We start from the raw sequence: 21,099 nt of genomic DNA, 5'->3' as shown, positions 1-21,099 counted from the left end.
GTGGTAGCTAGCCCAAGGTCAAATGGCAAGTTATAGGATTCCTATCTTCGTGGTCTTCTCACTGAATTTGTCAACTGAAACCCCAAAACATTTTGTGAACTCCAACAAAAATCAGGGCTTCTCTATTCCTAACTTCCTTTATCTCTGCCTAATTTTACCTCAGCAGTTTCAGCTAAGCATTTCTGACTGTTGAGATCATTTTGAATCTTGATTCATCATCTCTTATTTTTGACCCCTCCTGCCTTTGTGACATCTGCAGTTTCAATAAGTATGCTTATGTCTTCACCCAAATCGGGCCCAAGGACAGAGTTCTGGCCACTAGAGACCTTCCAAGTTGACACAGAAATTAATTAACACTGTTTGGTTATGGTGGTTCAGCCAGCTTTAAATCCCCTTAACTGTATTTTCATCTAGCCAGAGTCTTCCCCCTAATCCACAAGACTACCCTATTACAGGAATTCATCTTAATGCTCTCCTTTGATTTGGATCTGGGGTCCACCCAGTAGTGAAGCACACAGTTCATTTCAGTAACTTTTTTTCCTGTCTACAATTCAAGAAACAGAGGTTCTGGTCCCCACTCCTAGCAGTAAACTGGTGAGTGAGCTTGGGTAATTCTTTTTTGTAGTCCCTCTCAGCCTGGCTCCAACTAGTGAAGTCAATATTCAACCACCCTTTCACTGGACAGAAAATCTGGAGGTTGACTTTTTTTCTCCAAAGAGTGTTGTAGAATTCTCAAAAAAAAAAACCAAACCAAAAAACTAAACCAAAAACTAAACCCCAAATCCAAACTCTTCTAACATAAATGTGAGAGTACTGAAACTCCTAAAAGACTGGGCCTCTGCCACAGTAGGTCTTGGCTGTATCTGTGACTCATCTTGTGACCTTTGGCAAGTCCCTTTGTTCCCCTAGAGGCCCTCCCCGCCTTTCCTAAAATGACAAAAATGTTTGCTACTGTCCTCAACCACACTAAGAGCTGCAACTGTTAGAGGCAACCAGAAGTCTTAGAGAACACTAGAAGTAAATGATACATGGATACAGTTTACTGATTTCAGATACTTGGTAAGATAAAAAAAACAAATGGCTATTTTTAATTTTAAAGCATCATAGGGTTTTAATTTTAACTCCAAATCTCTCCTAATGTGCCACCTCTTCCTTGTACAAGTCTTTCTTTTCCCCCTTCACCAGCATTTGTTTCTCAAGGCTTGGTTTCCTTCTGTTCTAGATTAAATGTTGGAGTTCTACTATAACTTCTGTCCAGCTCTTGGCCAGTTTCACCTTTGTTTCCATTTAGGATGTTTGGGATCAGGTAGAATAGATTAGAAAAGGAGCAGTTTTAGATAGGAAAACTGGAGTTCAAATCCCATCAATGACAACTGGAAAAGGGATCCTGGGCAAGCCAATTAACATCTCAGTGAGGTACACTGAAGAACAGTCTATGTAGGAAAACCAGGACATCCACCCCCCAGGAAAAAAAATGAAACTACCTGCTTCCAATAGTTGGCCTTCTCTTTGTTAACTGGAAAGGGAGGAATTCAAAACTTAAAGCACAACTCAAACTCTAAAATTAAAAATGTTATGATCTTTGCACAATGCAGTATCACATCAATTGAAAACTTTAAAGTCCTAGAGCGGAGGTCATGGGTGTCCTGTAGAATGCAAGCATGCCAGTATCATTTTCTGAGAATTGAAGTGTTTGACATCCTTTGTGGACTACTCTTAAGGCAACTAAATTACTAGCCAGATCTCTATGGTTTGGGAATGATGATGGGTGAGAGACTTTCTATAGCAAACTGGATTCTGGTTCTAGAAAAAAAACTTAGGTTTTTACCTAGATCCACAAACTCAATCTGAAAATGGAGGGTAAGAAAAGGAATACTGAAATAGCAGCCAGCATTGAAACAAGGAGGATGTGGAAGAGAAAAGTTGTTGCATTCCTAATTCAAGCCCAGCTCCACCATCCACTGAAATCCAATCAACAAGTATTAGGCAGACACTCTTGGTGCTACTTCTCCACTAGGTCTTTCTCATGAAATTACTTTTGTATGTACACATATATTATCCTTTTAGTTCTTTGAGTGAACAACTGTCTAGCACAGTGCCTTATGCACAGTAGGTGCTGGAAAGATATTTGCTGAATTAAGGCCTGCCAACAAGTGGTGGTGGCCAGTTTGTGTAGGGAGAGCCAACCTTTTTTTCCTCCAAAATTCAATGGGTATCAATTTGATTTTTTTCTTCTGTAAATATCTTCCATTTCTTGAAAAAAATCACTATAAATTCACTAAACCACCACACAAAAATAGACTGGGAGTGGGGGAGCACTCCATAGGTAGGGTAATACTCAGGAAAGAACCCTGAGCACTCCACAGCAAGGAGGCAGTAGGGGGTCAGCTTCAGCTGTCCCCATGTTCCAGCATGCTCTTCTGTATGCCTTCATGCTCTAAGCCTAAATGTTTTTATTGCATTTAATAACAGAAATGCCATATATCTTGTCTCAGGGTTCCAATTAGAAGAGCAGCTGCCTTAGTCATTACAAGAGGAGTAGTTGTCGATAATTACTTACAATGTACTTTGCAGGTACAGTATTGTTTTACTTACATGCTTGATTCCCCTAAAGGATGTAAGCTTTTTGAAGGCAGAGATAATTTTTTTTTTTATCCCCAGTGACTGGATAGTGCCTGGCAAATAGTAGGTACATCATAAATGACTGATGTTATAAAAGTTTGTCGAATTTAATTAAATTCTGAGAAACAGGGTTCCTACCAAAAGGAAACAGAAGACTTTAAGGGGAGGTGATAGGAAAAAGGGATGAAGAATGTTGGCTAATGGGAAAAGGGTGACAATATGGGTGAGGGGACATTCTCACATCAGAAATAATGGCAGATCTCATCCCTGTTTGTCCATCCCATCCACTCACTTTCCTTTTTCCATGCATACTTCTGGTAGAGCTTCCGATACTACTTTTTAGGCATTTAGGACTTGTTCCATTAATGTAATCTTGATAGCTTTTTGGACTTTGGGGTGCAATAATAGTCTAAGCAAGGCAAATTATCTTACCTCTACCAGGTAGAGGTCCAAACCTATAATCATAATGAAAAGCAGTAAGATGGTGGCTGAGTGCACTAAGATATATGAGAGACACAAATATATACATGATATACACATAGCCTCTCTGGACAGGGAGTCAGAGGGCCTCAGATCATGTCACTGACTCTATTATTTACTATCTACTTTATCTCTTAGTTTCCTTCTTTGTAAAATGAAATGAAGGAGTTGGACTCTTACCTTTGGCTATCTATTCCGAGGTTTCTGCCAGACCTAAATCTATGATTCTATGAAAGAGGAAGGGGAGGGAGAGGTACCTGTCCCATAGTACAACACAGGTAAAATATCCTGTCCAGCTAGAAGCCCTTTAATGCCTAGGTACTGTCTATTGCCTGTCTTCTAGACATGGGATTCTTAACCTTGAGGCCATTGGGAAGTTTTTAAACTTGTAAACCTGGATTTAAAAAAACACATCTTTATTTGCACTAAGCTGGAACTAAAATTTAGTATTTCCTTTATGATTTAAAAAGAAAAACATTATTCTGAGAAGGGGTCTATAGACTTCAAAAGATTGCCAAAGGGGTCCATGATACCAAACAAGGTTAAGAACTATTCTAGAGCAACAATATGGATTCCTCAGTGTGTTGGGGTTACACAGAATAAAAGTGATTACAAGTGAATCCTGGTATGGGAAGTATGGGGGAAATTAGGGAAGAGCAAGATAAAAGGGGTCTTCAGAGACAACACATTGTTGCTTAGTGTATGACTGCATAAATCATCATCCGAATGAGCACTATACCATCTCTCAATTCCAAAAAGGAGAAGGAAATGAGAACCATATTTATCTCACTGGCAAGCTATCTTCATGGTGTGTGACATGGATGTGTGCACTTAGGAATGATGGGTCTGGAAATAAAGATGTGCAAGAATACCATATTTCCTATTTTAAATCCTCGATTTCTTAGATCAGCTGAGAGTAAAACTTTCCCAAGCCTTGCTCTTCCATTTTCCCATGATAAAAGGGAGCACACAGACTTAGGTTAAGTTACTAAAATTCAGTGCAAGGTTTTGTTTTTTTTTCTTAGCATTAGGACTGGAGTATGCCACACTGAAGGGAAAGCTAGACAGGCCCAAGGATAATTTCTTATTTTATTGATGAAGCCAAATACGATGAAAAGCTGTTGTTTGTTTTTTAACCAAAATAAATAAATCAGATCTGTCACTGTGAAGAATCAAAGTGATGATGAGGGGCAGTCACCAATCTCTGCCCCTGGCTCCCACCCCTCAGCTCCCACCTCCTGCCACCTTTTGCTTTGGCACAGGAAAGGATATATCAGAAAGTCTCAATCTGGTGTTTTTTTTCCTTAAAAAAAAAAAAAAGCTAAAGGAGAAAGAAGGAAGGAAGGAAAAAAGAGGCATTGGGAAGAAGTGGTGAGAAAACAAGCAAAAAGGCCATACTTAGGCTTATCTACCACATTAGGGGTCAGAGAAGCACATACCTTATGGGGTGTTGAGAACAGAAGGGAAAATTTTCTGGCCTGGAGACCAAGGCCATTTCCAATAGAAAAGTCATTATTCACATGATGTACGTAACCTGTAGCTTTGTGCTCCAGACTCCACCCCTAAAGCAAAGCTGTACATATACGGGACAAAGGGCAGCAGTATGGAGGGCTTGGGTGCCAGAAATGGGCACTGTTTTGCCAATTCTGTGACATGGAAAATAGTCAGTGCAGAAGAAAGAACAGAAGCAGTGGAGGCTGAAGCTGTCTCTGGTCATTAAAGCATTAGGGATTGGGGCATGCAGACCACATGCAATAAGCCCAGGAGGGATCTCACACAGGAAAATAAATGAGGGACAACTATACCAGAGGAAAGAAACTGATTGGGCCACCTGCTTTGGATTCTGGGAGTGCCTCAACATGGACTTATCCTCTCTCCTCTTGAGCTTAGCAGCTAAAGGAGTCCATCTCTCTGCTATGGTGGGGTACCATCCAGGTCCCACTTAGAGAAGAACATGGCAAAATCCAGCTCTTGGGAACAGATTGCTTCTTTCCTTTTGGATGGTCATTCTGGGTTTAGTCCCAGAAAAAACTTAGTATTCCTAACCCTAGTCCTGAAGTAAAGACACCTCTTCTTTTGCTGGGTAGTGTTTTCAGCATACAGGGAACTCAAAGTTCCTCCTTTGCATTGTGGGGGTGGAATTTTATCAGGTCAGGGAGTGGAAAAATCTGACATCACCACACAAGGGTTTTTTGCCTGGTAAGGTTATGGGTCCTTAGAACTGTGATGACAGCAGTACCCCCTTTCCCTTTCTGTTACCTTCTCCCTCTACTGCTTCTGCAGAAGGTGCTATTCCACTAAACTATTCACCTTCACAGAAAGCCAAGACAGTCATAAAATTGGTGATTGTTGAACATCTGGTGGAGGTAAGGCAGACTACTTGATAAAGAAACAATAACTTCAAAAATTTCTAAGAGACCAGCTTTTTTGGGGGGGGGAGGGGAGTAAGGGAGGAGAGGAGAAGCACAGGAAGGAAGGAATGCTGAGGATAGTAAGGAACGAGCAGAGATTTGGGGTAAAAGCTGGGTGCCACAATTTAGTTGATCAAGTCTGGAGTTAAGAGGTGGTGAGTGGCAGACATGGATATAAAGACAGCCAGAAGGTAGGATCTGAGTAGCTGTGGCCAAGGTCTAGAATAAGCCCTTGAAAGAGTCCAGATTGAAAGCAGTATCCAGGAGACGCTTCAGCTCTGTCAGGTGTGTCTTCTTATTGCCAGTGGCTGGTGCAGCAGCCGGGTCACGCCCAGCATACCTGAGATGGAAACAACAGTCAGTGGCAGGGAATCTCATCTAGCTCCTTCAACAGAAGCATCAGGTTCATTTCCATCAAAGATAACAAGAACAGCAGCTGATGTTGGTATAACTCTTGTAAAGTTTGTAAAATTCTTTATATCTATTATTTCATTTGATCTTCAACACTTTATGAGGTAGGTGCTATTATTATTTCCCCATTTTACAGATGTAAAAATTGAGGATGAGAAAGGGTAAGTGACTTGCCTAGAATCACACAACTAATGAGAGTCTGAGGTAGGATTCAAATTCATATCTTCCTGACCCTAAGTCTGGCACTTTCCACAATGGCACCTATCTGCTTCCTACCTAGGATTTTCTCTGATATTCACCCTAAAAAGGGGTAGGAGGTTGGTGAGTCCCCTTTAGGATACCAAAGAACACTTTGGGTTGGAGTGCCTTCTGGACATTGGCCATACGGAGCTTGGGAGAGGTGTGGGGGTAGGGATAATTACCAAACAGGCTTGGCTCGGTCTATGGTTGTACGAAGTCTTGGCTTCACGTAGTCATAGTAACCTTGATTTTTATGTTCTTCCTGACACCAGGCCAGCTCTGCATTAGGGTACTTCAGCACTTCTTTCTGCAGGAGGTCGAAGGGGAATGGGGAGAGCTGGGAAGGAAACAACACCACAACTTCAAACTGAGGGAGAAGACAGGGATAACTCAATGAGTCCCCTTACTGCTTCCAAACACTCTGAAGATGAAGCTCTAATGGTAAAGGGTGGAGGTTAGTCCCTACAGGGTGTCTACTCTCATGACAAGGTATCCCTAGGCTAAGATGAAACTTCTAATCTCATGCTACCTGGTTTTGGTGGCCATGACTCCATCTAGTGTGTATTGTATATCTATTAAGTGGCCACTATGTACAAGGTATTCTTTGAACCACTAGGAATATGAAGACAAAAAAAAAAAAAAAGTGAAAGCCTGCCATTAAGAGGCTTTGATTCTTAAAGCTATCTATAATCATATGAAAAAATGCTCTAAATCATTATTGATTAGAGAGATGCAAAACAAAACAACTCTGAGGTGCCACACCATACCTATAGGATTGGCTAACATGACAAAACAGGAAGATAATAAATGATGGAGAAGATGTGAGAAAGTTGTAACACTAACTCATTATTGGTGGAGCTGTGAGCTGATCCAACCATTCTGGAGAGCAATTTGGAATAATGCCCAAAGGGCTACAAAAATGTGCATACCCTTTGACCCAGCAATATCGCTTCTAGGACTGTATCTCCAAGAGCTCATAAAAATGCGAAGGCATCCTACATTTACAAAAATATTTATAACAGCTCTCTTTGTGGTGGTCAAAAACCGGAAATCAAGCGGATACTCATCAATTGGGGAATGGCTGAATAAATTGTGGTATAGTATGTAGTGGAACGCTATTGTGCTATAAGAAATGATGAACAGAAAGACTTCAGAGAGGCCTGGAAAGACTTATATGATCTAATGTTGAGTGAAAGGAGCAGAACCAGGAGAACTTTGTACACAGCAACAACCACAGTGTTTGAGAAATTTTTCTGGAAGCCTTCCACATCCAGAGAAAGAACTATGGAATGGGAATGAAGAATGAAGCAGAATATTTTCTCTTGTACTATGTTTTGTTTTGATTTTTCTCATGGTTTCTCCCATTCATTTTAATTCTTCTATGCAAAATGACTAGGGTGAAAATGTATTAAATATGAATGTATGTGTAGAACCCATGTAAGATTGCACACTGTCTTGGGGAGGGAGGGAGATAGATGGGGAGAAAATCTAAGACTTATGGAAATGATTGTAGAAAACTGAAAACAAATTATTTAAAAAAAAAGCTTTGATTCTATTAGGGAAAAAATGCCACGTCTACAGAGAAATATGAAATGTACACAGAGTCAATATAATTATGCGTATGTGCTGGGGATGGAGGGTGGAGAGAGAACCAGTTAGGGAGCCTTTCTAGGTTGTAATTTGATTCAAACATTTATTAGGCAGTTGCTATGTGTGTGCAAGGCATTGTCCTAGAGGATGATGATACAAAGATTAAAGGAAGAGAGTGGAAATCAGGTATATTTCAATTTAACAATAACTTTTTATGTGCATGCTATGTGTAGGGCACTGGGTTAGTTGCTAAAGATATCAGAAAAAAAGCCCCTGCCTTCAGGGGGCTTATACTGTGCTGGAGAGAAAGGTGGATGTATAGGAAGGTCCACTTCTTCACAAGAGCAAACAGACAAGCGGGTCATGTTCTTGTCACTACAAAATAGGCCAACATATACAAGCAGTAGCTGATCTTTTCCTCCCACCTGCTCAATCCTGGTGATAGCCACATCTGCCTCCATGTTTCTGGTTTTTCGCTCTCGGATAAGGTCATAGTACACCTTGCCAGTACAGAAGAGAAGTCTCTTGGTTTTTTCTGGGTTCTGGGATGCAGGGCCACTGTCTGGGATAACCCGCAAGAAGTTGCTTCCTAGAACAGAGCCCACATGGGATAGTGTTATCTCTGAAAATTCAGTCAGCAAGAGGTCCCAATCATCACCCGAGAAGCACTGCCATCCTCTTAAATACCAATCAGAAAATTCCCCCGAATGCCACACATGAATGAGGTCAGACCCATAGCCTATCTGACTTATTATTCTGTCTCTGAGGGGCAGCAATGGAAACCCTAAGGGAGGATAGTTTGTATATGTGATACACAATGATGACTCTATCACCCAAGAGTTAACTAAATACCTTCCTTGGAAGCTTACTTTCAACCTTTCAGAGTAATGGATTATCTAAGTTCTAATACATCTTAAGACAAGTAATGTTCATTTTTCCTAAAAAACTACCCTTTTCAAATTTTAAGAGGTCCTACCTAGTTTTAATATCCTGGGCTTGGATGAATACATCCATATTGAGCTTGTCTACATCCACTGTGATTTTATATGTATAACTTTTAGTATATCCACAACAAAACATCAAGCTCTTCAGTCCAACTTGTGTCCGTTATCCAAATATAGCCTTTGTATAAGGGTCAAATCACTTAAGACAGTGGTGTCAAACTCAAACAGAAATGAGACCTACTAATCTATATATAAGGATCTTTGAAGGCTGCATACTGACTTAATATTTATGTTTTAATGTATTTTTGTTTATTTTGTTAAACATTTCTCAATGACATTTTAATCTGGTTTAGGCCACACTGGGCCAGGGCTGTATTTGACCCCTCTGATCTAAGAAATCAATCAGTAACAGATGCAATTTGCATAAAGTTTGTATGATATAAAGAAGACTTGATGATAGGGCAAAGAATTCTTCTTGGCACAGAAAAGCTTGAGGGAAATCCCTTGGTAGTGAGGCAGGCACTCAAAGGTGGCTAGGTGGCTACATACCCGTTAGGAGGGAGAAGTGGGTGGAGAGTAGAAGAATGAGGATTCCCACCCACTTGCAAGTACAGCTAAGATATCTTACAGTGCAGGTTCTGCAAGGTTCAATGGATCCTCATGTTGATTCTCAGGATTGGGAATCTCTACACTGGAGAGATGCCTGGGGGCGGTGGGGGGAGGGAGACACTGTTCATATTTCCACAATTGGAATTCTCCCTGTATCTCAAAAGGGGCAATTGCCTATGGGTGAGCTGCCCTGCTCAAAAAAGACTCACAACGCCAAGACACCGCCCCTCAGACATGGGACCTGTCTTTGTTGTCTCCTGTTCTGACAACTGTATTCCACATTCTCCATTCATGAACAAGGGGGAAAGATGCCACTGGCATTCACAAACTGCTGTCAAAACACAGTGAAAATGGTAAAGCCCATGACAAAAACTGAGACCAGGACATCAGGATTCAGGGTCCACAAGGAATTATAGATGCTTACAAAATGCCACGGTTTCTAAAACCCTTCAAAGACTTCAGAAACTGAGGAACAAACAGGGCTATTACTCAGATGAATTTAAGACACTTGGACTAATTAAGTCTACCTCACCATTAATAGTACTCTATCTATCTGCTGAGGTTAACTGTTTATAGTTTTTTCTTCTGAAATCAAATAGCCATCTTCCCTGTAGGCAGAAACACAGTTCCTCCATGTCTCAAACGACCTTGGAGATCATGTATTCTTATCTCTTCACTTTATAGATAAGGAAACTCAAGTCCAGAGAGTGTGTCTAAGGTCACACAACTAGTTGGCCAACAGTCCACTGTCCTTTTTACTACATCAGATCATATTTGCTACTGTTCAATTTTCAAAGCCTGGACTACAGACTTTCCAAACTCCCGGGTAGGTTTCTTATAGCTGCTTTAATATGGAGCCCATAAATACCTCTGAGGGAATCACAGAATCTCTGAATTGTAAGGAAGCTCAGACATTACCTAATCCAACCAACAAGTGAACAAAAATCCCCTTTGCAACATACCTGTTATGTGCTCATCCAGCTTTCCCCTGAAGACCCCTAGTGAGGGGTGAAGACCTCTAGTGAGAAAGAACCCACTACCTCTCAAAGCAGTCCATTCCAATTTCACTTCTGGACAGTTCTAGGAAGCTTTTTTTACATCAAGCCTAAGCCTGCCTTTCTGAAGCCTTCACTTGGTGCTCCTAGTTCTGTCCTCAGGGACAAAATAATGGGACCAACAGTTCTCTGAGACTGGTGGTCCTTCAAACACTACCTGGCAACTATCATATCTCCACCCCCCCCACCCCCCCACCTCGCAGGTCTTCTTGAAGCTCAAAACTTCCTGTTCCTCTAATCACTCCAGAATTCCATGAGTTAAACTCACTATCTTAGAGTTTGCAGACTCTACTCTCTTCCCTTTTTGAAAATGAACATCCACTCTTCTTCAGACCTGTGGCCTGTTTTTCATTCTTCCTATGATCTTTCAGAGATTAAGAATAGTGGCTTAGCAACCATATTGTCTCATTCTTTAAGTACTCTGGTACATATTTCACCTGGGTCTGGCACCTTGAATTCAGCAAAGGTAACTCGTTTCTTTCTCAATATTGCCTTACTTATCTTTGGAAATAACCCTCTAGCCCACAGAGAAGTGACAAGCCACCACACCCTGGCCCTAGTAACCAAACAAATGACCAGTTAAAAAACAGGAAGCAAGGGCAGGTGTTCTTTCCAGGCTTAGTCACCAAGGAAGTACCTGGGCCCCAGTGTCAGGGAGCCTGCCTCATGCCAAGAACCCTGCAGCACAACTGGAAGCTTACCCTCCCTGGAGTCAGGAGAAAGAAAGAGGAATAAACTCCTCTAAGAGAGTGCCAGGGAACCACTTTTCCTAACTCTCTTACCTGGCAGCATGTCATCAAAGCTGGACCTGGCTTCAGGGTGACGCAGCAGTGACTTGGGAGTGAAGACGATCAACTGAAATACAGTGGGGAGAAAACTCACGACAGGCTGGATTCAGAGCACTCCAGGAGGGAGCTGGGTAAAGTACCTAGGCTGCTGTTTTCATTAACAAGATCCTGTACATTGCAAATCACCCCAACTCTTTACAACAGGTTGTCCATGGAAAAAGAGGAGGCAGAAAAAGGAAGAAAAAAATGCAATTCTAGCTCCTCTTTCTGTCTCCCACACTACATTGGGCTACTAGGCATAGACTGAGGGAGAGGTAAATCCCAACCTAGGCAGAGCACACCTTTGTTTCCCCTCATCTGGCTTAATAAGTCCTTCTGACTGGAGAAAAGGAACCGTCTGTTTCTCCCACATCACAGTTATAAGCAGCCGCTTCTGCCTCACCCTCCTTCCAAATGTCAGTTTACCAATGGCACCATTCTGCTTCCCAAATCAAGTTAGCAGGGACTTGATTGTTGGCACCCAGATATAACTAAAGACAAAATGCCCTATGAGAAAGTAGACCACTCAACAGCAACCCTATTTATCAAGGTTGGGAAAATAGAATCCCTTTGGATGCTTCTTCTATTTTATTGGTGGGAAATCTGACTGAAGGAAAAAAGAGCATGGCACACACAAGTAGAGGCTCATTCCTCATTTCTGTATCTTGTCTCTACCCAAACAATTCAAACGAAGACCCTGTAGCACCCACTGTAGGTGGGATGCTGATGCTCTGAACTGTGGTGAGAGCTGAGGCAGTCTTGAATTCTCCAAGGCTATACCATTAAAGAGCAAAGCTCTGACAGGCCCTACCAAACTGGAAGGCTTCGAGTATGGCCTTGGAGACAAATGGTATGTATGTGTGTCATTGGAGGACCATCCTAGCCAAATTCAGAGATGCTCATCACCCCAACACTGCTCAGCAGATGATAGGGATTTTTTGGACTATGAATGAAACCATTTACTAAGGCATGGACAGGTTTCAAAATGTATCAGTGGAAGGAACAGTCACAGTGATGAAATCACAAAAGACTGAAGCAATACCTATCCTGGGGTAGACTGTCTTGGAACCCAAATATTTGTAGAATAAGTGGAAAGAAAACTAGGGGCTCAATTTCCTATAAGGGATGCTTTCACTTTTAGAAATTCCATGAGGTCAGCACCACCCACCCAGAACTCTTTCTACTGGGACATCAAAGGGTAATGAATTTGGGTCTGTCCCTTGGATCAGAGCCTTCTTCTGGGCATTGTAGGCTCTGTAACTGACCGGCTTCCGGAAGGGTAGCAGGATCTGTCGTCGTAGGACATGGAAGAAGTTAGCAGGAGTGGAACAATTAACAACAATCCAGTTGCAGTCATAGAGTTGACGCACATCAAAGTCATCAAGTTTCTGTAGTAAAGAGAGCAAAGTGAATTGTCAGGGTCCGATGAGTCATTAAACCACCCCTTTTGTATTCAAGCAGTGGTTTGGGTCCTTGGGGTGGGAAGATTACAAAAGAGGATAGCAATAGTGTTCTCACTATTGAGCTGAAGTCTACCCAAGATGGAAGGCATTTAAACACAGATGAAAACAGAATCATGGGATGTTCAAGAGCCTTCAGAGATGATGCTAAACAATTCTGTCATCTTACAGTCAGAAACACCATTATGGATAAGGTCTTGAGTTAGCCAGTTCAGATGCTTCTCAAGACTCAAGTTCTAGGTCCAGTCATTAGATTACATTGGGCCACTAATTTTTAAGTCCCATTCTGGAATTCTGCTTTGAGCCCAAATGCACTTCACTGCCCTGTTCAGACTAAGAAAAGTCACACTATGCCCTGATCCTGGGCCCTTTATGTCTTTTTATTTCTTTAGTACTTAACACTGTGCAATTTTACTCTTGGTTACATACTGTCTTGTTTGTTTTACATCTATACAACTTGTCTCAAAATAGATGATAAACTCTCTGAGGTCAAGAGCATTCTTCTTTCTGAGATAAAACAGGGTATACAGTATGGACTTAGGATAGTAACTACTTATTAATATAGTTTATTACTGTTCAGTTTGTTCAGTCACATCCAACTCTTTGTGACTCTATTTGGGGTTTTCTTGGCAAACACACTAGAGTGGTCTGCCGTTTCCTTGTCCAGCTCCTTTTACAGAGGAGAAACTGAGGCAAATGGGGTTAAGTGACTTGCACAGAGTCACACAGGTAGTAAATGTCTGAGGCTGGATCTGAACTCAGGTCTTCCTGTCTCTAGGCTTGGCACTCTATCCATTACACCACCTAGCTCTGCCTATTAACAGAGTTAGTACTTAGTAAATAACTCTTGATTTGCTTCCCTTTCAGAATAAAGTGTATCAAAGATCTCAGGTACAGTCTTAGCATACTCAGGCTATTCATTCCAGAATAGTCCCTAAACTTTTCCTCCCACAGGGTTGAGTGAAAAGAGCACTGGATTTAGGCATAGTAACTGGGTTAAAAACCCAACTCTGCCACCTCTTATTCATATGACCCTGGACAAGTCATGGAACCTCTCCAGGTTACAGTGTCCTCCTCTGTAAAATGAGAGGGTTGGGTTAGATGACTTCTAAGGTCTCTTCTGGTTAAAATATCTCTGGTCCTCAGTTTCTTTAGTATCATCCTAAAACAAGTTTTTTAAAAGGATAATTGGAGGGAATTGCCATGGAGTGGTAAATATAATCAACAGCTTTCAAATTCAAGTCCCTCTGTCTTTGGCAAGGGTAGGAAGCTACAGGAAGTAGCCCTAGCACTTCTATTTCCTTTGTACTCTGTTGAGGTCTCTCATTTAGGGGAAAACCAGCAGGCAAAGTGGCCACACCTATCTACCCACTCATACTAATTAGGATAATGAGGCAGTCATGTCAGCCAGTCTCATTTCTGAATGAAAAGAGGGCACAAAAAACAATGTCTCCTGCTGCCAGTATCAAGGACCACACAAATGATTACCAAGGAGAAAGCTGCCAAAAACACACAGATAACCACAGGAGTCCAAGTGGGAATTTAAGAAAGGTCAGACGTTTGGGGAGGAATTTTCTTCCCTCAGCTACTCTCCCTTGGATGGTATGGGCTGCCTGCAACAGATTGAGTTACCCACTCGAGAGTCCCAACCAGGTCAGAGGCAACTTAACTTACAGGGAAGACATCTGGGTCATCATTACACATCTGCAGAAATCTCTCTGGTCTAGCCGATGAATGCTCTGGACCCTGGAACCAAACAAGAAATCAGTCTGAGGCCACCCTCTGCTGAAGATCCCACTCTGTTAACAGATGCTTTGTTTATACCAGTACTATCAACTTACTTCTCTTGGGTCTGACAAAGACCAAATTCTGTGTTTTGAGTACTGCTGAATTTAATTCTCCCTTCTCTGACCTCTCGACACCTTCATCCCCTCTCATCTTCACAAACAGGGCACACAGCATTATAACAGCATTCTTATCTGAGACTGCTAAACCTGGGGCTCTTTGACTCTTCCATTTAATGAAGGCCTATCTCTAGAGCCTCAGGGTCACTCAACCGGGCTTTCATCTTTTCCAAAATCAGAGATTAAAGATAATGAGCAGTAGTAATACAGGCTGAGACAGTACTAGGCGCTCTTAGCACCTGTGGCAGACTGGGGCTTGGAAAGTTGGGAGTAGGAATGAGAGTGCTGAGAGGTCTGAGTGTCAGATTAGGTGCTGTCAAGGGAGATTTACTTTCCACAATGACTCAAAACCAGAAAGTGATGATATAAGTGTGGATACATGTCATGACATGAACACATGACAAAGCCAAAGTTTCCTGTTTTGGTTCAGGAAGGGGGAGTGTGGAGAGGAAGAGGGGAGATCAGGTTTAGGGTAAGGCAGAGAAATGGGGTCCTGGGGGTTATACCTAGAGCAGCTTCCTCTTCCATTCCCTGTTTATACCTCTGCAGAGAGAACTGGGGATAAGAGAATGGAAAGTAACAGGCAAATCTTTTTTGTTGTAACCACTATAGGAGACAAGAACTGGCTGGTGTCTCTAGGAATCTTTGGGGGTAGGTAGAGGGATCAGGAGCCAACCTGAGGGTCACGTGTAAGAGCTGAGGTCCAGAGAGTAAACTCTTTTTCCTATGCAATGAGCTTAGGCAGGAGTAGATACCAGGTTGGGTCAGTAGAGAAAGAAATGCTCACCATTCCTTCCATACCATGCGGTAGGAGCAAGACAATGCCATTCTGTCGAACCCACTTGGCCTGTCCTGGGCAGATGAATTGGTCAATGATACACTGAGCAGTGTTGTGGAAATCACCAAACTGAGCCTCCCAAAGGACGAGGGCATTAGGACTTGCCATAGCAAAGCCCAGCTCAAAGCCTGTATGGTACACAAAGGAGGGATGGTGAGAGGGAGGACAGATCTTTACCCAAGAAGAGCGGAAGGACAAAGACATGTGCTTAAGGACATGCTCACTAAATATATATACAGGGGGTTATGACTCTCCAGAGGCAAGGGCTCAAGGCACTCACCTAGGACTCCATATTCAGAGAGAGAGCTGTTACAGACTGTATATGGAGCCTGGTTGGGCCAGAGGTGGTTCATGGGAATGCAGATTCTCTTGTCTACATTCTGGTCATGTAGCACATGATGACGATGGCTGGAACAGAAGAATGGTTATTAATATCAACTTCACTCCCTTCCCCCTCAAATGACCCTGCACTGTGGCTAAACAAGCTACTAAGTGAGAAGCCATGATAGGAAGATATCTCCCAAGCATCTACCTATACAAACACAACAGAGTGCTATTCTTAATAAAAGCTGTCCAAAGAAATCAGAGCAACCAATCATACTTTTTATTTTGGAGGCAGTTGGGGTTAAGTGACTTGCCAGGCTAAGTAAGTAAGTATGTAAGACTAGATTTGAACTGAAGTCCTTCTAACACCAGGGCTGGTGTTCTATCCACTGTGCGATCTGGCTGCCCATGAGACTACTCTATTTAAACCAAGGCCCCCATGACTGAGTGAACAGTAATGATACGACTCTGAGAAAGAGCTCAGGCTATCTCCAATTCCAATTCCTATCCTCAATGAGGTGGTAAGCACTAGGCTTTACCTGAAGGTTCCCCGTTCAACATCCTGGCCGCTGAGTCGAATGTGGATCCCATCTTTCAGGAGTGAGCCAAAGGCCATGTACTCAGCAAGGGCCCAGTCCACTGTTCGATTCTTTACCAGTTCTCCACGGGTTTTTAGAATTCGACTCAGGCCTATGGAGACACTCAAGCTTAAAATCCCATTCCAGGCTTGACCAATAGTTTCTGTACAGGCAGGTTCTCAATAGCACCATATTAATGAGTACGGAACTGATGCCTCTCTCTCCTCTTAGCTTAGAAAACAATGAGACTGTCTCATTACAGAATGGGGCTTAATCTTAAAATTGTAGTGATTTGACTTTTTCTCAATACTTACATACGTCTGCTAGGACCTCACCCAGGTTTGTTTTTTTAAACTCATTCATTATTCAGAACTATAAATCTCAGATCAGAAACTTTCTCTGCATTTTACCCAGTGAGGAATGAGCCTCCTACTGGTTAAGCCAAGGACCACAGGCCACAAGCAGAAGCTGTTACAGAATTCAGGTATCCTACAAATCATTGTTTTTTTCTAAATGTCAAAACATTTTTAATATCCATTTTAAAAAAATTGGGGGCTTCAAATTCTCTTCCTCCCTCCCATTTTCTCTCTCACCTCTTGAGAAAGCAAGTAATGTGATACTGATTATCCATAAGAAGTCATGCAAAATATATTTTCATATTAGCTAGGTGGCCAAAAAAAAAAAACCCATAAAAAAACCTGAGAAAAATAAAAAAAGTTAAGAAAATATGCTTCATTCTGCACTCAAAATTCATTAGTTCTCTCTCTGGAGGTGGATAGCATCGTGGTTCCTTTGGAACTAGCTCATCGTCTTGCCCTACAGTTCTGCAGATCAGTAAAGCTATTAGTTACCCCCATGAATGGTGAAGTTCTCCACAGGAACAGAGCTGGCTACATTTCCTATGTGTGCCAGAACCTCTTCAGTTAGGCCAGTTGAAGGGCAAGACATGCTCCTGGGTTGTCCATCCAGAGTAAAAAAACCTGGAAGAGAAAAGATGAGCCAGAAATGGATTATCACCATGTCTACTCTTACAAGCCCTATGACAGAACACTGAGCAACAAAGATTATTCTGTCTTACCCTGAACTAAATGAGAAATTGTGAGACTTCATGAAAGGAGATTCAGAGTAAAAGGTCTCAGAATTCATATTCATCTGAACTCTTTCAAATTTGGGGGTAGCAACTTCTGTAGTTACAACCTTCTACCCTGTATTACAGTTACCTATGTACATGTTTTATCTCTATTACAATATAAACTCCTGGAACGCAGAGACTAGAAACTATTTGTCATAGGATTATGGCTCTAGAGCTGAAAAGGACCTCAAAGGCTATCGAGTCCAATCCTCATTTTAGTGATGTGGAAAGCAAGGCCCAGAGACAATATGTGTGAGTTGGTCAGGATCACACAGATGGCTAAGCATTGCAGGCAGGATTTGAATCTAGGTTCTCTGATTCCAGAGCCAGGGCTTGAACTCAGTTCCTCTGCATCAAGAGTCAAGTGTTCTTTCCCCTGCACTGGTGATTCTGTATGGCTACGAGTTTTATGATACCACAGTGGCCGAAGAATGAAAGTTGAGGGCCACCAAATGGGCAACGGAGAGGCATGGTAAGCACAAGTAGGCTGCAACATATCACCAAGAAAGAACAGCATAGGAGAAGTAGAATAAAGAATGTTGGACCAGAAAAATAAGCCAGTAAGAGAGGGAAAGCAAGAGATATTTGATAGACAGAATATGGAATATTTGTGGGAAAACATGAAAAAAATTCACAAAAGAGAAGAAAAAAATGGTTAATTACAGCCTGCAATGCTGGAGGGTATACACTCACAGATAAGGTCATAGATTCCTCAAAGTATAATTTTCTTTTTTTAAAAATTAATTTACTTGCTTTCAGTTTTCTAATAATCACTTCCTTAAGTCTTAGATTTTCTCCCCCTCCCTCCCCTCACCCTACCTGAGATCACATGCAACCTTATATGGGTTGTACACATATATTCTTGAAGTATAATTCCTACTCTATCTTTAATTGTACGTTCCATTATGTTATGATTAATCTTTGAAAAGGGCCATATTGTCCTGATTAAAAAAAGTGCACTTTCTGAGATTTCTATCAGAGGTCTCTCAAATCTAGTTTTTCTAATAGGCAATTGGAATTTATAATTTTCTTCTTGTTTATCTATTATATAGTTGCCAAGTTCAGAAAAGTTGACATTTTCTATAATTGCTCCCTTCTTAATCATGTTTTTTGCTTTTCAGTTAGCTTTTCCTTACCATTTGTCCCTGTTCCATATATATACACACACACACGTATGTATGTATGTATGTATCTACACACACATACACTTTTTATGTTTATTATCAATGGTACCTTTAAACATAATGTAGTTTTTCTGTTTGTCTCTCTTGACAGTATCTATTTTTACTGCTGAATTGTCAAAAACTGTGACTGCAATTACTACTTATGTAGCAAATTTTAGGTTCTATTTTCTAATTTATTCTGCAACTCTTATATTTTAGGTTTTAATCCAGACAAGGCTGGAAGTAAGTTTTCCCTCTTTGTCTACCCTTCTTTATTTTATTGTGTTGTAAAATAAATCAATATAAGGTGCTGTATAGCCTGTTTTGTTTGAACCAATCTAATCTTAGTCTTCACTCTCACAGAATGATAACCATTCCCCGTCCCTTCTCAGCCCAGACCAGATCTCTAGTTATGACTTTTATTGATACAATCTTTTTTTTTTATACTTCCTTTGCTCAGCCCAGAGAAGAGCCTCCCTGTTCCCTATCCCACCATTTTCTGCTTGAATGGCTTCCATCTTCCACCTGCCTTCTAAGAAATACTAATTCATTCTCTCTTGGTCCTTCCACTGTAGTCTTAGAATAAAAAAGCTTTAATAAGCGACCTATTACTACTCACCAGGCCAGGGTGAGTCAAGCCAGTGCTTGATGTGTAGGATCTTCTCATCTTTAGATCTGGTAAAGGCCTCCTCACAGATCTTATCGTACTTGGAAATCTCCTCCTACAAAGTAGTGACACAGAACATCAGGTACAAGACCAAATACAGTGAGTATTAGAATTAGCATTTGAATCCAGAGGCTGCTCTCTCATGTTTCAAGGGAAGGCAACTTCAACTCATGTTCTAAAATGTTTTATCAAGCCAAGAAATTCCACCTGTGCTAGCTTCCAGGCATCCTGGAGTCAAAGTAACAACAGGCCTTCTTTGTCCCTCAAAACAATCCCACTAGAAGCCTACTAGGATTTGGGATTTGTTTTCTATTATCTGGCTACCTTGTTTATTTTCTCTTCTCTTACTAGTCTACTGAATAGGAAATTTCAGTATCCCTCAAAGGTATAGTTCTGACCACTCAGAAATCTCAACTTACACATATGTATATTTTTTCCCCTTGTTATTCAGTTGTTTTTGGTTGTATCTGACACTCCATAACCCCATTTTGGGGTTTTCTTGGCAAAGATACTGGAGTAGTTTGCAATTTTCTTGTCTAACTCCTTTCATAGATGGGGAAACTGAAGCAAAAAGCATTGAGTGACTTGCCCAGGATCACACAGCTAGTTAAGTGTCTAAGACTGGATTTGAACTCAGGAAAAGTTCCTGACTCCAGGCCCGGGGCTCTGTGCACTATGGCACCACCTAGCTGCCCATATATTTCCTTACAAAGTTCTTAAGTTTAAAAAAATCATGTCCCATAGATTTAGGACCCCAAATCTTACCTGCAGTCCTGATCTGACACTTTCTGGCCCTATGTCTTTGTCATTTATTCACACATTCGGCTGATATTTAAAAGCTGAATTCATTGTCTTCCTGCCCCCCAAAACTAATCACTGTCCTAGCCTCCTTCTTCAAAGCTATTAATGGTATCATTACTCTCCTTATCCTTCAGTTTCCCACTCTTGGAGTGATTGCTCTTTTTGCTTTTTTTAAAATTCAGTCTCCTGAGTTGTTCTATTTGCAATGTAAAGCCCATCATTATCTATCTTTTCAGATTTATTTCACATGATTTTTTAAAAAAAAAATCTTAATATTTTATTTTTTCCCAATTACATGTAAAAACAACTTTAACATTCTTTTCCCCCAAAATTTTGAGTTCCAAATCCTCTCCCCCTCCACCCAAATTGAGAAGGCAAGCAATTTGATGTAGATGTGTGGTCATGCAGAACACATGTAAGTCATTCTGTGAAAGAAAACAGAGACAAAAAGCCCCAAGAAAAATAAAGAAAGTAAAGAAATCTTTGATCTGCATTCAGGCTCTCTCAGTTCTTTCTCTGGAGGACAGCATTCATTTCACATGATTCTTCACCTCACACTTGACATTCCAGCCAAAACAGCTTACTTGCAGTTCTTCATAAATAACATTCCGTATCTCTAAAAGGGTGACCACCATGTTTGAAATGTTTTCTCTTTTCAACCCTACCTCTTGAAAACTTAGCTTCCTTCAAGGTTTATTAGCTCAAATGCTGAAGAAACCTTTTAGGATTCCCCCAGTTTTTAGTCTCCCCCCACTCTGAAATCATTATTGCTTTTCTTCATTGACTTGTGTGTATATATGTTATTTCCTCCATGCAGAATATAAGTTTTAAGAGGGTCAGGGTTTGTTTCACTTTTATATCTCAAACACCTGTCATTAGTGTTGGGTACACAGCAGGTACTTTAAAAACATTTATTAAACTGAATACCAATAGAATTGTTTCTTCTTGCTCTGCAACATCCCTTTCTTTCCCTTCCTACAATCTTTTTCCTAATGCAAGGCCCAACAGCAATTAACCTCAGATAATGTAACAAAGCTGGTCTC

General features: G+C 41.2%; 1 protein-coding gene across 9 annotated transcripts in view; it reads right to left on the bottom strand.

Annotated features, from left to right (window-relative positions):
* Positions 1-4,172: 4,172 nt before the first annotated feature.
* OGDH (oxoglutarate dehydrogenase) overlaps positions 4,173-21,099 on the bottom strand; it is a 95,560-nt gene continuing 78,633 nt past the window's right edge. For all 9 annotated transcript variants that reach the window (XM_072633756.1, XM_072633765.1, XM_072633763.1 and 6 more), the window contains 11 exons: positions 19,208-19,310; positions 17,145-17,273; positions 16,255-16,405; positions 15,672-15,799; positions 15,341-15,519; positions 14,324-14,395; positions 12,455-12,577; positions 11,145-11,217; positions 8,180-8,343; positions 6,347-6,501; positions 4,173-5,853 (listed from right to left, as the gene is read on the bottom strand). In XM_072633756.1, the coding sequence (XP_072489857.1) occupies positions 5,733-5,853; positions 6,347-6,501; positions 8,180-8,343; positions 11,145-11,217; positions 12,455-12,577; positions 14,324-14,395; positions 15,341-15,519; positions 15,672-15,799; positions 16,255-16,405; positions 17,145-17,273; positions 19,208-19,310 (1,398 nt within the window). In that variant the 3' untranslated portion in view covers positions 4,173-5,732. The remainder of the gene's footprint in view (positions 5,854-6,346; positions 6,502-8,179; positions 8,344-11,144; positions 11,218-12,454; positions 12,578-14,323; positions 14,396-15,340; positions 15,520-15,671; positions 15,800-16,254; positions 16,406-17,144; positions 17,274-19,207; positions 19,311-21,099) is intronic.

The sequence above is a fragment of the Notamacropus eugenii genome, chromosome 1 (assembly GCF_028372415.1).
Source record: "Notamacropus eugenii isolate mMacEug1 chromosome 1, mMacEug1.pri_v2, whole genome shotgun sequence".
NCBI classification, from domain to species: Eukaryota; Metazoa; Chordata; class Mammalia; order Diprotodontia; family Macropodidae; genus Notamacropus; species Notamacropus eugenii.
Note: the sequence above shows the minus strand (reverse complement) of the source record. Positions and strands in the feature narration are given on the sequence as shown.